General features: G+C 55.1%; 1 protein-coding gene across 2 annotated transcripts in view; it reads left to right on the top strand.

The window, feature by feature from the left end:
• SPSB1 (splA/ryanodine receptor domain and SOCS box containing 1) overlaps window positions 1–9,319 on the top strand; it is a 68,671-nt gene extending 59,352 nt beyond the window's left edge. For both annotated transcript variants that reach the window (XM_023635846.2, XM_001494636.6), the window contains exon 3: window positions 7,272–9,319. In XM_023635846.2, coding sequence (XP_023491614.1) covers window positions 7,272–7,399 — 128 coding nt within the window. In that variant the 3' untranslated portion in view covers window positions 7,400–9,319. The remainder of the gene's footprint in view (window positions 1–7,271) is intronic.
• Window positions 9,320–17,375: the final 8,056 nt, after the last annotated feature.

The following is a 17,375-nucleotide window of genomic DNA, read 5'->3' as shown; positions in this document are numbered from 1 at the left end:
ATGGGCAGGGGTTAGGAGCCGTAGGATCTCAGGGGACCCTTGCCCATGGGCCTCCCTCCTCCTGGCAGAGGGGTGACCCTGGCCCCAGGGAGTTTACTGTCCGTGCTGTGCAGACAGGTGAGCGAATTGCTGGGCTTGCTGTGTTGCCGCCAGGCCACTGAGACTATTGGTGTCCACGAGAGTGCTGCAGCCCGTCTCCTGCGGGAACGGGTCCACCAGCGCTGGAGTGCGTTTGCATGGCTTCACTGTTCACCTTGCCAGCTCCAGTCAGAACACAGATCCCAGGATGGCCTGGAGGGGCCTGGGGCCTGTCACCCACGGCAAGTCAGGACACGCTCAAACAGGACTGTTGCCCTGCAGAGTCAGGGCAAAGCTTGGCAGAGGTTCTGCCGAAACAGTCCTGGAGGCCCAGACGGGCGTCTTGTAAGTAGATAGATGCCGGGTCGGCTCCGCATCAGAGGGGAAGTTGGCTGCTTTCATAATTGTTCTCATTTAGGAAATTTAAAGGGTTGAGGGGAAGAGGAGTAGCGTAGGAATGAGTTATGAGACCCACACCTACAGCTGGACCCTGCAGTGCCCAGTGGCTTAAGCCCACCCCACTGCTCCTGGTTAATGAGGAGGACCCCTCCCCACCGGAATCGTAACGCCAGGGCACCCTTGGCTTCCCGCCTTCCCCAGTCCCCAACAGACATGGACGGGCTCCACTCTGCACCGCCCCTTGACGTTGGAGGATCCAGATGGAAAAACCCGTGAGGGTGGCACTGCACACATGGGGAGCAGGGTCAGTTGTTAGAACTGCCAGGCTCGACCTGCTTACTGACACCTCAGTTCCACAGGGGAGAGGTGACGGGGGTTAGGGGCAGAGTGGGTGCTGTGGAAGTGGGGAAGTTAAATTGGAGATGCTTGCTCAACGGTCCAGGGGGCTCTCCAAGTGTGGAGACAGGACAGCGTCCAGAACAATGGTCAGTGGAGGAGTCACCACGGCTGGATGGTGTTTAGAGCCGTGACCTGTGGATGAGACCACCTAGGGAAAGAGGGGGAGAGGGCTGAGGCCCAGCCCTGGGACGCGTCCACGTTTAGAGATTGGTGGACAAGGCGGAGGGGAGAATACTGTCCTGAACACCAAGTGAAGAAAGGACTTCAAGAAGGACAAAGTGATGCCGGGTCAAATTGTTGATGGCTGAGAACTGTCCATCAGCTTCAGCAACAAGATGATCGCTGGTGACCTGGACAAGAGTCGTCAGTAGGGTGGGATCAAAAGCCTGAGGGAGTGGCAGGTCTAGAGAGGAGGACGAGGGTGGCGTATTGTTTCTTAGGGCTGCCGGAACAAATGGCCACCAACTGAGTGGCGTAAAACACCAGGAATGGGGCCAGCCCTGTGGCCAGGTAATTGGGTTCATGCGCTCCGCTTTGGCGGCCCAGAGTTCCGCCGGTTCGGATCCTGGGCACAGACATGGCACCGCTCATCAGGCCATGCTGAGGCGGCGTCCCACATAGCACAGCTAGAACCTACAACTAGAATATACAACTGTGTACTGGAGGGCTTTAGGGAGAAGGAGAAAAAAAAGATTGGCAACAGATGTTAGCTCAGGTGCCAATCTTTAAAAAAAAAAAAAAAACGGAATGTACTCGCTCACCGTTCAGGAGGCCGGATGTCCGAGATCAGGGTGTGGGCAGGCTCAGTTCCTCCTGAGCAGCATCCGCCCCATGTCTTCTCCCAGCCTCTGCTGGTTGCCTGCGAGCCTTGGCTTGTAGATGCCTCTCAGGCTCTGCCTCTGTCATCGTGTGGCTCTCTCCTTGTGTCTCTCCTCTTTAGGACACCAGCCATTGGATTCAGGGCCCACCCTACTCCAGTATGACCTCATCTTAACTAATTACATCTGCAAAGATCCTGCTTCCAATAGGGTCACGTTCTGAGGTTCCAAATGGCCCTGAATTTGGGGCGACACTATTCCACCTACTACAAATGCGGAGACAGCAAACACAGACCCTTCCCACAAGAACTTCCCCTCCCCATGCTCCTGCCTGGGGGAGACAGGACAGTGACAGATGAAGCCCAGCGATCAGATTGGGTGAGGTCAAAGGGTGCCCAAGTCCTCTGCCCAGAAGGGTTTGCTTTCCCTTCCAAGGCAGCTGAGGAAGGAGGAAAGTCAGGGTGGGACCGGGTCTGAGGTCCACCCAGGGAGCAGGACTTGACAGGCGGAAGCCCAGCTCTGGCTAGGTACATCTTCTTGGTGTGGGCCTGGCCTGGGCTTTGCTCTTGAAGTCTTGGAGGTGGTTCTGATCCATTACTGCTCCCTGGGATGTCTGGGACGTCGTCTGCACCCTCCTTCCTTACCCCACCCCAGCCCGGCCGCCAGCTCCTGACCTCAGCAGGGAGCAGCTGTTTGAGAGCTAGTCAGCCAAAGCTGCGTGTGCACCCTCCCTGGGCGTCTGTTCCCCAGCCCTTCCCCTGCACGCCAGGCGGACCCTCCCCAGCAGAGTCCCTGCCCCTGTGCTGGGGCCGTAGGCCGAGCTGGCCTGGGCCAGAGCAAAAGGCAGTTATCAGTGTGTCCCTGTGTGACCTCCCCCACCGTCCAGCCACCAGTGGCCACTGGCCACTTGTTCTGACTCTTCCTTAGGGCTTGAGACCTCTGGGGCTGAGGCTGCAACCAGAGGGGCTGCTGTGTCCCCTCACTCTTTCCTAGGGCAAAGGGGTGGAGATGGTCAGTGTCGTGGGGAGACAGGGCCCGGCTGGGCCCCTAGGCCTGCCTGCCGCCCTATGGAGAGGCAGAAGGGAAAGGCCTATTTGCCTGCTGCAGACTGGCTGTCACCCAAGGGAGGGTCCCAGACCCATGGGTCCTCCCTGCCCCCGACTGCTTTTAACAGCATTCTCAGCTAAGGAAGCATTTTCCCTGCGGTTCAGCATTGTCAAATTCTCCCTTTTAGAGCTGCCACATAAGTTTGGTGTGGTTTGTAGTGATTGTGGTTCAGAGAAGGCTCAGCTCTTTTCCCCAGGAGCCTTTCGACTTGGTGACCTCCTCCTGGGGCCCTCCCAGGGCGCGTCACCCGATGGTGGCTCCTTCCTGCACCTCCGTTCCAGCTGGGCTCTTGGGAAGCTCCTTGTCGGGGAGGCTGATCACCCCACCCTGCAGGGGCTTCCTTCTAGGGGAGAGAGGCCGTGTGGGGGAAGGGGTCGTTCCAGACTCCCTGCCCGCCAAAAGGCTTGTCATATGAGGACAGCAGGCTCCCAGAGTTGGGGACAGGGAACCAAGAGTGCTGGCATTGCGTGGCTGGGTGTCCCTCCCCAGTTGGCCAGGACAAGGGGTTGGTGTTCTGTTTTGTCTCTTTTATCTAAGAACTGCTTAATGTAAAGGGAAAATGTACACGTGTCCTGGGATGTCCATCCTTGACAGACGACTTTCTCGAATCCATTTCCTGGAGCAGCCTGCAGTGAAAATGCTCTAGGACGGGCCCCTGAGTCAGCGACGTTCAAGGGAACATCGATGAATCAGGGGCACTTCCTGACATGAGGCGTCGTCCTTGACCTACAGACCCAAAGTTCATCCATTTAGCCCATGAACTAGACACAGCACCAGGCTCTGGAGGCTTGAATGGGGTCGCAATCTCTCAGTGAACTGAGACAGAGCCACGGGTTGGGGTGCTGGGGCCACGCGTGTTCACATAGGCCACCAGGTAACCGTTTCTCCTAGAAATGTGGAAGTTGGCACATGGACTTGTCCAGTTCCTCAACCTTCTGCTCCCATAAATAGCGCCTGATTCACTTCCTGATTTCTGTGCCGCCTTCTCAGCGCCACCCCCCCCCCATTCATATAAACTATGTAAATGAGTGAGCGCCTCAGCTTCCTGGAGATGGGCATAGTGGCCCTCGCGCCTCACCCTGACAGGAGTCATTGAATAAACTCTGCCTTCTCCGTTTGGGAGCTTCCTCAGTGGAATTTCAGTGGGCACTGAATTGGATGGAGCTGGATATAGAGCCTGCAGCCCCCAGTCGAAAGTATTGAGGTGGGGGCCTTCTTGGGTCCTGTTAGTGACCAACTGAAATTGGTGGGACAGATGTCTTCCATGGCACAGTGCCCATGTCCCATTCTTTGGCCGGTGCATTCTCAGCCTCCGCCCAGCCATGGCCCTGTGCATCATCATTTGCCTCCTACAGGATTGGAGGGGGGATGACCTGTTTGTGACCTCGAGGCCCCCAAGAATAGACCCATCCATGGGATGCCTGGGTGAGTGGTCCTATTTTCAACTTAGAACACATCACTGCAGCCATCAGCTGCCACTTCCGGAGCCCATCTTGGACGATCTGCCGTGTCCATAGGACATGTCCCTTCTGTTTTCATGACCCGTCCCTGAGTTATTCAGTGTGATCCAAGGGTGGTGAGGGTGAAGACCCGTGTTCAGCAGGGGCGGAAGGAGGCAGCTGTAGGTCTTTGCCCCTTTGGGTAAACTGCGAAGGGCTGTTGAGAACTCCCTCTTCATGTTGGCGTAAAAAGAGCCAGACTCTAGAATTTGATGGACCTGGGTGTATGTCCACATTCTAGCCTTTGGCTCTCATACCTTGGACCCCAACTTTCACATCCCCAAGCCTGTTTCTCCATCTGTAGATTGGGGCCACCGTCCCTGCCAGGCACACCATAGTTGCTCCACAAGCCACGGCTGCCGCTGGTGCCTGATGTTAATTTCAGGCGTGATCACCAGAAATATGGGAGCTGGAGCTGGGGGCTTGTGCAGGCCTCTGCTGTTTAGAAACGCTTTTTCATGAGGATATTCATGAGTTGACCTGAAACCCATTAAGCCAAGAGGACATGATGGGAACTCCCTCTCTGCCGTCACTTCACAGCCAGGCAGGGCTCTCAGGCCACATTCGATGACTCTTGATGTTTTCTCAAGTGCCTTCAGCCACCAGGGGAAGCCCCTGCACCTCCCAGTGGGGGCTGAGCCACGTCCTTGAGGGAGAAGGGGCTGGCCCGGTTCAGGGCGGAGGGAAAAGGGCTCCTGAGTGAGGAGAGGAAGCACCACTGAATTCCCCCACTTAATCCTGCGGCAGGGCCTCGACAGTATGTCCAGCCCGAGAGCTGCTGGGAGGCATTTCTGGCCTTCGCGATCTCAGCTGGGTGGGACTTTGGGGAGCATCTGGTGTACATTCCTCACCTTGCAGATGGGGAAACTGAGGCCCAGGCAGAGGGAGTGATCCGCTCGAGGTCAGGGTGCTGTGCAGGGCAGAAGTGAGGAGCCAGATGTGGGGCCACGGGGGCAGGATGCTTTCTGATAAGGGAGCCCCAAGGCTCTGTGCGCAGGGGGGGTGGGGGAACCCAGCCCCAACCCCCAGGAGTCTGTGGACTCCTTGACCGAGAGAGTGAAGGTCATTTAGGTTGTCCTCCTGCCTCCAGACAGGGCTCCCCTTAATCATCCCACACCGTCTAGGAAAGGCCCCATCTCAAAGCTTTCCATGAAAAACATTTACCGTTTCAGCTCCTCCTCCTCTCTGGCTAGGGCCGTGACCGCCCAGGGGACATGAAGAGGAGTTGTTTGTCTTTTTTTTAAGCCTGGAATTTAGTAAATGCATTTTCAAGCCTAAGATTTATTTTTTTTGTAATGACAGCTTTGTTGAGATATAATTCACGTGCCGTTCAATTCACCCATTTAAAGTGTGCAACTCAGTGGCCTCTAGTGTATTCACAGTTGTGCAACCATCACTGCGATCAATTTTTGTGCACTTTCATCACCCCGAAAGAAACCTGTACTCCTTAGCAGCCTCTCCCCATTTCCCCCTGAGGCCCCAGTTGTAAGATTTGGGCTTCAGTAATTGAGTTTTTAATGTTGTTTTTAATATTCTGAGACATTGATGAATATTTAAGAACTTTAATCCACTTTTTATTAGTGGAATGCAATGGGGTCTCAAGGGAAATGCTGAGTTTTCTTTAGTTTTTTGGTCTCATCTTTATTTTGCTCACAAAGGAGTCTCAGCATTAAGGGGAGACCATGGATGAAGCCACAGATCCATTCATTTCATCTCTTCCTTTGTCCAGAACCCTGGGGTGGCCTCATGCAGCTCCAGGTGTGCTCACCTATACCTGGTTTCAGGGAAGAGAGCAAGGAGGGGTCCACTCCAGGGAGGCAGGGTGAGCAGGGCCCCTGTGCCCCTGGCAGCCTCTCGGGCCTCAGGGGAATAACTTTCGGACTCCTGCTGGAGCTGCTGGTTTATCTGAGATGTGGGGTGCACAGAGCCCTCCTTGCAGGACAGCAGGGCCCAGGCCCTCCAGGGACACGAGGATAGAAGTACCCTTTGCAGGCTGCAGCTGGAAGTCATTCTAATCCTGAGGCAGCTCTGCCTGAGCCCTGGCCCGGTTCCCCTGGCTGTGAGATGCCCTGGCAGTGCCTGGCGCGGTCCTGAGGGTCCCCATTGCTGCGGCTGGGCTGGCATTTCTGGTTTCCCTCTACCTGGGCCCTCAGCTTCACTCTGTCAGGTAGAAAGAAGTACAGGCACCTGCTTTCTGTAGACACCACACCTGCAGGCTGTGGGGTCAGCTGGGCCTGGACGGCCCGTGCGCTCTGCTTTCTGTAATATGTGCCTCTAGGCTGCATGTCTTACATCTTAATTGGCAGCAAGATTTGGTGGCTAAGAATGTGGATGCTGAGCCCAGATGGCCTGGACTCAGATCCCAGCCTGTAAACCTGACACGTTAGGACCTCTCTGCACCCCAGTGCCCTCGGCTGTAAGGTGGAGATAATAGAACCCACGAGCAGTTGGGTTAACATAAAATGGTTCCTTTCCTAAAAGCCTGTGTGGGGTCTGGTGCTGGGGGCGCATGCCAAGAGGGCTGGCCTCCATGTGCCCTGTGGATGCACACTGAAGGCCGCTGCTTGCCCCGTGGGCGAGAGCAGGGATGGCCTGGGTTCTAGTCCTAGCTCCACCTCCTACCAGCACTGTCACCCTGAGCAGCTTATTTGGACTCTCTGTCGCTGTTTCCTCCTCTGTAAAATGGGGATGGAGAGGATGTTGTCTCACTGTGATGACGAAATCATTCATAATAACCATTGCGAGGATTCAATGAGTTAGTGTTTGCAGAGGGCCTCCAAAGGTGTCCGGCCCCGGATGGGTTCTCTGTGTTAGTTAGTAATAATCAATTTAAAGTATAAATGTATTTAATTATTAATTGTGTGTGTATTGAAACTAATATTCATGATACTTTTGCTACTGTTAATATTGTTTGTTCTAGAACCATCCAGAGCTGTGCTAACCTGACGCTGTCTCTCTTCTGTTTCCCCAGCGGAGCCGCTGCCGCTCATGGATCTCTGCCGCCGCTCGGTGCGCCTGGCCCTGGGGAAGGAGCGTCTGGGCGAGATCCATGCGCTGCCGCTGCCCGCCTCCCTCAAGGCCTACCTCCTCTACCAGTGACCCTCCGCCCCAGGACGCCAGCACGACAGCCACCGGGGCCAGCTCACCGAGCCGCCGCCGCCGCGCCCTGGGCCTCGGAGGGGCGTCCGCAGCCGTGGGAGGAAGTCCCCGCTCTTCCTCTTCATCCTCCAGGCCGCGCCTGCCGGACACGGACAGCTCTCGACACAGGCTCCTCTGTTCCTCTTCCCGACATTGGCGGAAGCTCTCTCTATGCCGAATCACAGCCCCTCCTTGGAAAGTGACACATGGAATAAACTCCCAGGAAGCCCTACACTGAGTTCCCAGCTGCTCTCGGGGTGTCGTCGTCCACCTGCCGGGTCCCACGGTGGGGGGCCAGCAGGAGGAGCCCCGGCACCGAGAGCAGACCCTGGAGGTGCTAAGAGGTGCTTAGATGAGGGCTGGCGCCCAGGCCAGCAGGGCCATGCCGTGGCAGACAAAGCTCAGGACGTCAGAAACTCAGCCCGGACACCAAGGCAGAAACCAAACTTGGACCTTGCGCAGGCACATGAGCACCCAGCATCAGTCCCGGCCGGTGCCCCCTGTACCCTGTATTTATTCTTTTTAACAATAACAAAAGCCATTTATTTATTCCATTTAGAAAGGAAACCTTGTTTCAGTCACCTCTCCCTGTTGCTTTTCTTCCAGCTGCCCCTCCCTGGGATGTGTGTGCCTCACCTGTCCTTCTTGCTGGGCCGGGTCTGTGGTGTGTCCCCACGTGGCACAGGGTGTCTTTGTCCTTGACCTACAGTTTCCAGGGGGTTCTGCTACGAGTTCCCGAGCGGGCCCCCCCAGAGAGCAGTACCCTCACGTGCAATATGAGAGTCTCGGGGGACCTGTCTGCATGGTCCATGGCGCTCCTCGTGTCTCTCCAGGAGCCACTTACACCTGGGCTCAGCCATCTTTGCATGTGGTCTTATTTCTTTAGTCTTCTATGGCTTCTTGGTGTGGGTTTGCTTTTGCTTTCCCAGCTGAGGTTTTCCACGTGGCTCCTCAGAACTCCAGCTTCCCGGAGGACCACTCGAACCAAGAGGGAGGAGGAGTGGGTCTCCCTCCCTTGAGGAGCCAGGGGCAGGGTGGGGTAGGGGAGACCAGAGCTGAGTCGTGCCTCCCAGAAGCCAGTGCAGGTCTCTGCTGAGTGCCCGTGTCTGGGCTCTGGGATGAAATGGAGCAGCCCCAGTTCTTCACGACGCCCTGGAGCCAGAGGGGCAGGGTGGTGCGGGGCGGGGCAGCCAGCAAGAGAGGGGACAACCCTCCCTCCCCGCAACTCCCCCACGACACGTAGCAGACCCCAGCACCCTGCCGCAGCACTCTCCATTTCTTTTGTCTTGAAGTCGACTCTCTTAGAATCTGACTTCTGTTATTTCTGTACAGGTACAATAGATGACTTTATTTGTTTAAAATGTTTAATATATATGCATATATATTTGTCCGTAAGAATTATGTTTTTAACAGCTGCTGTAGGGTACCTTTTTTTAAAAAAACAAAAAAGTCTTCCAGTGGAGTATATTTTTTAAACACAAAATTGGTGCCAAGACTGGGTGAGGAATGTATATTGCCCCCTTATTATTTCGAGGTTCTTTGTCGGGGGGCATGGGGAACCTTACCTGTAAGACTTAAAGATTTCCCTCACTCCTGTGTCAGGGTGGGTCCTGTTCTGATGAATGTTGCACACAAGAGTCTCCCTTACACGGATCCCAGCCTGATCGCCTTGACCCAGCCGTCTCCCACGGACGCGGGATGAATCGCCCATCCTTCTGTCATCCTTCTGCACTTCCTGCCCCCCAGCTCCCCACACCTCAACCCCACCCTTCTTTCCTCTCAGCCCAGAGCCTTGTGGCCTGTACAGTTTTGAAACTGCCATTCTATTTTATGATGGTTGATAATAGTAACCTAATAAAGGAAAGTTTATTAAAATACAAAGCCGCTTTCAAGTCCCTCTTTGTCCCTTGGGGGAAGGGAAAGATGCATGGCCGACCCCTCCTTGGTCCAGACAGCTCACCACCCATGGTTTTCAACAGATAATGTGATCCCCTTGGCAGAGGCTGGGATGCCAGCCGGAGCCCAAGGAAGAAGGAGAATCCTTCAGAGGGGATCCTAGAACATTTCCATCCTTTCCAGACGTTCGTGAGCCTGCAGCCCAGACTAAGGGACTTGCTGATCCAATAGAAAGGATTCTGCCATCCACGAGAGTCTCTGGCTCGTTGGTGTGTGTTAAAAGTTTGAGTCGACAGTGGGCTTTTAGGAGCAGGGTGTGAGCTGGTATGGGTGCCCTCAGAGTCCAGGCTCTGGGTACCCCTCGGAAACAGCTGGTCCCTCCTTCATCTTTGTGTGTGCAGTGCCAAGTGCACAGAGATGCGGCTGAGCCTTGGCCGAGAGAATCTGTTCCACCCGTCACTATGGGCAGGGTCCCCCCCACCCCACCTCCCAGCAGAAAAGACAGGAAATTCTGGCTTATTGGAGGATTGATGAGTGATAAAGTGAATAGTCAAGAAACTTACTAGATGTGATCACATGTCGTGACTGGTTTCCAAAGAATTGGCAAGAATGCATTCGGTTCCCTGTGGGCGTGTCAGAATCTGGTGGTGCTGGGAAAAGTGCCCTGGCCTGAGGGCCCAAGACCCCTGGGACCAAATGCCATGTCCCTTTCTCTGAGAGTCTCGTGGCCAGCTTCCCTCAGGCTGTCTGCACCAGCCTCACCAGGGAGGGGTTTGTTGACATGCACGTTTCAGGCCTGCCTGGGATGGACTGAATCAACATTTCTGGGGCCAGGCCCAGGAATCTTCAGTTTTCTCGAACTCCCCAAGTGACCTTGCCTAAGAGTTTGGAGACCGTTGTTTGCAACTGTGTCAGCTCTTTCTCTCAAAAAGCTGCTGGGAAAGGGAAGTTGTCTCAGGGTGTTAGTGAGTTGGCTCAGCAACGAGCACGTGGCCTCCTGAGTCAGACCTGGGTTCAAATGCTGGCTCTGACCCTCACTAGCTGAACCTGCACAAAATGGCTGTCATCACAGTGCCCATCCTGGAGGAGAGCAGCCAGGGTGAAATGAGCCTTTAGGACAGGGCCCGGCATGTTAGCAAGCATTCAAACAAATGCTTTAATAGTTCATGCACTTCTGTTCTGGAAAATGGCAGTTCCTGGATTGGAATTGGTCTCTGAGAATGGACCAAACTTTCCTAAACCATCTTCCTGATGAATATTCTTTCTTCCTGGGCAATGTCTCCAAAGATCAAGGTGGGTATTGGGAAAAGGGACCCCCAGCTGCCTTCCCCAGACGCGGTTGGAGGAAAGGGGTGGGCTGAAATTATTTTTAGGTTGGAGTTCATGTCTGGGTTGCAGTTGGAACTCCAGCTTGCTTAGAAGGGGGTGGCAGGGGGAGGAGTGGGGTCAGGCGGTGAGGGGAGTGGTGGAAGCACAGAGAAAATAAGGTCCTTTGTGCTGCCGGGAGACCTCTGGGGGAGCAGGGTTTCGTGTTGAAGGGAGCGGTCTTAATAAAACTATCTTGCAGACTGGCCCATGTGGTTGTAATTAATACCCTGCCTTCGAGCAGGTAGCAGGCTCTCGGGCTTGGCCATAGATGGGAAGAGCCCTCCCTCCTCCCTCCACCGTCCATCTCCTGCACACGGCTCCCCTCCCGCCCTTCCTCCCGCTCCTCCTCGGCAAGATGAGGAATGTGGACTTTACTGAACCATAAAGTATGCCGGGGGAGCTGGGGAGGGGGCCGAAGACAGAGCAATTAGTTCATGCTCCAGTCCAGACACCCAAACATGGTTGGAGTCCAGCTGCAGGGAATATTTGAAATAAATGAGCTGCCCGGGGCCAGGAGTTTGCTGTGTTTTCTGTACGGGGCCATGGCAACCAGGGAGGAAACCATGAGCTGGGATTGGGCTCTAGAAACAACAAATGATGTCCTGGCTGAGCAAGCCCAGAGGAAGCTGCTCATGGCTCTCGGCGGCTTCTTGGGGCTCAGCTGCTGGCGGGCGGGACGGCCTGACGGTTCTCCCCGCGTGCTCAGCAAAATCCTGTCCCAGCTTCGGACCTCTGTGTCCTCTGAGGGGCTCTGACTTTTTTTTCTTTTCTTTCTTTTTTTTATAGAAAAGAGAAAGCTAACGCTTCTCTGGAACTTTTTTTCTGGGCTGAAGAACAGCTGCTGCTGCCACTGCCGGTCTGATAATGATTTTCCTGGGCAGAGGGACTGTTCCTGGTGGGAAAGCCAGGCTGAGGGCAGCTGGCTAGAGGGAAGGTGGCACTGACCTTGACCTGGGTCTGTCTCCCCACCCGGCCCAGCTGCAGCCTGTTCTGGGTTCACTTTGTAGGCAGAAAAGGCAAAGGCCTCATTTGTCTTTTCCCTGACTCTTCTGAGGGTGGGCCTTACAGCCATCCCTGAGAATGTGTCTTACAGAAGCACGTGAGTAACAGGACCTAGTTTGGGGGCCCTAACTTGAACTTCTACATCTGAAGCACCAGGGGACCTTGGGGGAAAAGCAAAAGCCCAGAAACTTTGATGCAGTAGGTGAGGCCTGAAAACCTGCATCTTAAAACACCCGTAGCTGATTCGGATGCGTTGCCCCAGGGGTCCCTGGGGCCCAGAATTATATGCAGAGGTCTGCAGTGGGCTGTGACCCACAGCAGCTTGGAGACGCTGGGGTGGAAGGTTCCATGGGCATCACCTCTGTCCGCTCTGTGTTTCAGAGCACATGCAGAAGCCTGGGAGAGCTGGGCCTGCAACGCTGGCATCTCACCCAGGCACAGAAGGGCTTGTCTTAGAGGACAAACAAGGTGGGTCCAAGGAGAAAGACTGGAGCAGAGGCAGAGAAACTGCAGCCTTCGGGACTTCTCCTGAGCCTCAGTTTGCCCAGGGAAATTAGTCCCTGGAAAGCTGAACCAGGAGCTGAGAGACGCTCGCAAGTCTTGGAGCCACTGCCCAGGTGCCACCCAGCAGGGCCGTCCACTCAAGAGCTGCTCTCGGCTCTTTCCCATGACCTCAGCGCCCACCCAGGGCCGCGTCTCTCCCGGCTTGTGTCTCTTCAGTCTCTTCATGGTGTACTCCCCCCACCACCTGGGCGCCTAGGCCCTACCTTTAGAAAGATTTTTGAACCAAAGCCTGTTTGTGAAGTCCCTTCTCCCTGATTTCTCTTATGCAAAGCTGCCATTGCGGGTTGCTGATGGCTGTAGGGAGAATGAACTTCAGCCAAAAAGCAGAGAACTTCACCCTCCAGCAGGTGGGTGTGTTGGGGCCGCATGACTAGGGAGAAGGGCCTGGGCTCTGGAGCCAGGACGGCCTGGGAGTCATGCTCCCCTCCTTATTGCCCAGGACGGTAACTTTGAGCAAGGATTTCAGGAGACTTGCTGTCCCCATCTGTGAAGAGAGAATAGTGCTTCCCTCCCCCGGGGCCACGATAAGCTCAAGGCTGGGCACATCAGGGTTCTCAGTACAAGGCGTTCCTAACTCACCCTTTTCCAACTGGCTCTTTTTAAAAATTGAGGTGAAATACACATAACATCAAATTCACCATTTTTCTGTGTACGCCTCAGTGGCATTTAGTACATTCATGATGCTGTGCAACTGCCACCTCTGTCTAGTTCCAGAACGTGTTCATCGCTCTGAAGAAGACCCCGTACCCACTAGCAGCCACTCCCCGTTCCCCGCTCCCCAGCCCCTGCTTTCTAATTCTATGGATTTGCCTGTTGTGGACATTTTACATAAATGGATCATGCACTATGAGACCTTTTATGTCTGGCTTCTTTCACTTCCAATTGGCTTTTTAAGAGGATGTTGCCTGCTACCCTCCACCATGGCTTCCCTGTGCCTTCGTTTCCTCATCTGTAAAACGGGAAGAGTATTTCCTCTTATTAGGGTGGTTGTGAGGATCAGTGAGCCAATGTCTGTAAAGAAGATAGAATGCTGCCTGGCCCTTAGAAGCGGTGGGTAGAAGCAGCCAGCGTGAATGTACACACGGCCTGGGGCTCCCGGAGGCCCGTTTCTACGCTCCTAAATTTGCCGAAGCTGCCTTGTCAGTGAAGGAGACTTTCCCAGGAGACATCTTGCAGGGAAATTGCCTGGGCCCCGGAGCCTCTGTCCTTCTGGATGGAAACAAAGTCAGTTTTCTAAAAATCAGTCTTGTGATCAGGGAGGCAGAGTACGGAGCAGTTAAGAGCCGTGTGCCTCACTCAGTCTCTCTGACCTTCAGTTTCCACCTTGTATTAGTTTCCTGTGGCTGCATAATAAATTACCACACAGCAGGTGGCTTAGAACAACACACATTTATTTTCTTACACTTCTGGAAGCCGGAAACCCAAAATCAAGGTGTGGACAGAGCTGTGCTCCCTCCGGAGGCTCTAGGAGAGAACCCCTCTTGGCCTCTTGCAGCTTCCGGTGGCTCCAGGCAGTCCTTGGCTTGTGGCCACATCACTCCAACCTCCAGCTCCGTCCTCACACGGCCTTCTCTCCTCTGTCTCCGTGTCTGTCTTATAAGGACAACTGTCATTGAATTTAGCGCCGACCCGGATTAGCCAGAATGAAATCATCTCGAGATCCTTAATTCAATGGCATCTGCTAAGACCCTTTTTCCAAATAAGGTCACATTCACAGGTTCCAGGGTTAGGACGCAGGCATAGCTTTCTGAAGGCCAGCATTCGACTCTCTACACACGTCTTTAGAACAGGGTTCATAATAGTACCCACTCCTAGGATGGCCATGAGGATTTATGAAACCGTGAGAGTGGAAAACATCGCCCAGTGCCAGGCCTGTGATGGGTGCTGCCAAAAAGGCAAGGATTCCCCAAGGTATTAGCTACAGTGCCATCTCTCTCCTGCCCCAGCCTCTTACGACCAGTCCCACGAGAGCAGATCTGCCCTAGAACGGATGGATGTTCTTCTGCAGGGCAGGCGCCCAGGCTGTGCGTGGAAGCCCTAGGGCCAGGCTAAGGCCAGGGTGTGGAAAGAACTTGACACTTGTCAGCAGACAGAGGTCTTGGACTCTCTCTCTCTCTTTCTCTGAGCCTCCTCTGACCAGCAACAGTGAGCGCATCCTGAGGTCTGGGAAGACGCAGGCTTCGCTCAGGGGTCATCAGAAACAGGCTGAGCCAGGGGCATGATGTCCCAAGTGCCAAGTTCCAGGAATCTCAATGCCCACCTCCCTCCACCTTTCTTTGGGACAGAAGGAGGTAGCTCGCATCCCTGCAGCTTCTCCAGCCAGGCCCGCTCTGAATTGATCGTACAAGGAAATGGAATGTGAACCCGGGCTATTTAAAGAGCAGGAGAAACTGGAGGCGCGGCTGGGCCCCGGCCAAGCGGGGTGCCTCCGGTCGGCGCACGGCTCCTCTTTGCACATGGTTTGATTTACTGGAGGGCCGAGAGCAACTCCAACTTCAGACAGAGAACTATTTGAAGCAGCTGCCAGATGTTGTGTCTGAGTTGGGTTTTTACAACTTGCTTACTGGTTAGCAGCCTGCCTCCCGCCGGAGTTCAGCTTGCCCCAGCGGGTTCAGGGCCCTGGCACTGGCCCACGGGCCTTTGCTCAACCGCCTTGCTGCTCCCTCCTGCGCAGCCCAAGCCTGTTCTGCCTCGAGTGGAAGCCTGGTTTCTGAAGCATCCAGCGTCTCTGGGGTGGCAGTGTGGCCCTGACTTCGGGGTGTCCTGCAGGCACCCTAAGCTTGTGGAATGTTCTGTCCAACATTTATTTCGGGACCCTCTGAGATACGCAGGGTCTAAAACAAGTCTTCAGACCTCAGGGACGGTTTTGCAGTAAGGCCACCTCCGAGCAGGCCCTACACCAGGGCTGTCCCGCAGCACTGGGCATGGCCTGGGGGGTGTGGACAAGACCTCCCCCTTTCGTTCCTGTTCTTCCGTCCTGGGCCCACCACTCATCTCACTTTGGCCACCTGAGGCCAGCCTCTTTAAGTGGAGCACAGAAGGCCACAGGGCACGAGGGCCAAGACCACAGTTCACCCAGGGGGTTCTGGAAGGTTCCCAAACCTCTGGAAATCCCAGTGAAGTAGGGAAGTTCCAGGGAGGCACCAATAGGACCGACTTTTGGATCAAGGCCATCATGTCAGGCCAGAGGCCAACCCCATGGGGCGGGCCGGGATGTCCCCAATGTGAGGCTGTGGGGGTTCACAGAACTCGGATTGGGGGTGTTTCTCAGCCCCTCCTCCCAACAAGGAGGCCTGTGGCCAGAGGCACATGACTCAAGTGTTCACTTCCTGAGGCCACTTGGAATGACTCCTCAGAAGTTTGCTGTGGAGCAGAGCGGGTGACAAGGGAAAGGGGTGGGGCTGGGGTGGGGCGGACGGGAGGGCGGGAGTTGTGTCATTAATCTTGTTGCATGTGAAAGCACACTTGTGTCCGTCCAGGAATCCCAAACGCCGCCAAAGTGGACAGAGTGTTCAGTCCCCTTCTGAAAGCGCCAGAAATGTTTTGTCCACTGGGCAGGAAAACATCCTCGGCTAGCGCGCCGGCGTTTGGCTCTCCCCAGAAAGAGACGCCTCTGAGGGCCCCTGGGAGGAGTGGGGCCTGGTGGCTGCGGGGCTGGGGGAGCAGCACGCTGGCGGGGGGACCCTGCCTGGCTGGAGTATAAGGGGACACCCCTAGCCTGCCCTTCCTAGCAGCCCTAAGGAACCCAACTTCTCTGTGCCACTCGCCCCCAGCCTTGCTACCCTTTTCACTTCTGAATCCTCCAGAGAATCAGAAAGAGAAAGATCACGGGCAAGATGCCTTCTCCCAAGAGCCCAGAATTGGTGGCGGAATTTAGGAGGTTCCCAGGCCGGCCCACTGCAGGGTGAAGCCCATAGCAGCCCGCAGAAGGGCAGCGACCCAGGCAAGGGGACAGGAGGTCTGGGGTTTGGACTCAGAACATCAGTCACCAATCCCGTGACTCCAGACACCATCTTTGGGAGCCTCAATTTCCTCTTCTGTAAAGTGGGAGTCATGCTACCTTCCAGCCAAGCTCGTGGTTTTGCAAAGATCACATGAGGCCTGGGGATGGGACAATGACTCAAAAAGTCGCAAAGCCCACATATGCCCAAGGTCTTGTTACCATAACGTGTATATATGGGAAAGTGGGGAAGATAAGCAACTTAGATATGCCTGCCCCTCCCAGAAAGCACCCCTCCCTCTGGTCCTATGGCTTCTCCTCGGGTACCCTGCCACCATCCCTGGAAGCTGGGGACCCCCTCTGAGTGTCCCCCACCCCTAGCTTCCTGGAAGGATGAGTTGGGGAAGAGCTGAGGCGGCAGCCCAGTCCAGAGTCGCCTTTGGAAGACAGGCCGTTTAGAGCGTCCTGGCCACCTACGAGGGAGACAAGCAACCTTTTCCTGCACGAGGCCCTGTGGGACTGAGAAGAGGGACCACAGCCTCTGTTGTCCCATTTGGCAAGCACTTCTTGACCCCTTGTCTGGGCCAGACATGTGGGGATGCCAGGGATGCAGACTCAGAAAACCAGGCTTCTGAGCAAGGAGCTCAGTGGGTGGCCACAGACCAGCAGACATGGGAGATGGGGCACCAAGGGATGCAGAGGGGCGAGTGACGACTCCATCACATGATCAGGGCAGGGAGGCCCTGGCAGGTTTTCCAAGGATGAATGGGCGTTTTCTAGGGGGAGGGAAGTGAGCTCGTTTGTGTAGGCTCTTCTATAAAATGTGGATGGTGATAGGACCTGCCTCGTTGAGCGGCTCTTTATAAGGTGCTGGGAATAGTGTCTGGCACATAGTGAGTGCCATTGAAGGGTGGGTGGGTATAGTAATAATATGACTATACGAATATTGATAATGTGGTCTAAGCTCACAGCCTCTCTGCCTCCCACGGCAGCCCCTTGAAGGAGCCTTAAACCCAGAACCTCAGGAGCCCAGGGTCATTTACTCTGCTCACTTACAGAAGCTCTTCCATCTCTTGGCAGCTCCTGGTCCAGGCTCTGGCTCTGAATCCCCCTGAGTGCTCCAGTCCCAAAACACCCCAGCCCTCTCCCCTCCCGGGAAGAGGCCGG

The sequence above is a fragment of the Equus caballus genome, chromosome 2, assembly GCF_041296265.1.
Source record: "Equus caballus isolate H_3958 breed thoroughbred chromosome 2, TB-T2T, whole genome shotgun sequence".
In the NCBI taxonomy this organism is placed as follows: Eukaryota; Metazoa; Chordata; class Mammalia; order Perissodactyla; family Equidae; genus Equus; species Equus caballus.
This window is presented reverse-complemented; position numbering and strand designations above follow the sequence as displayed.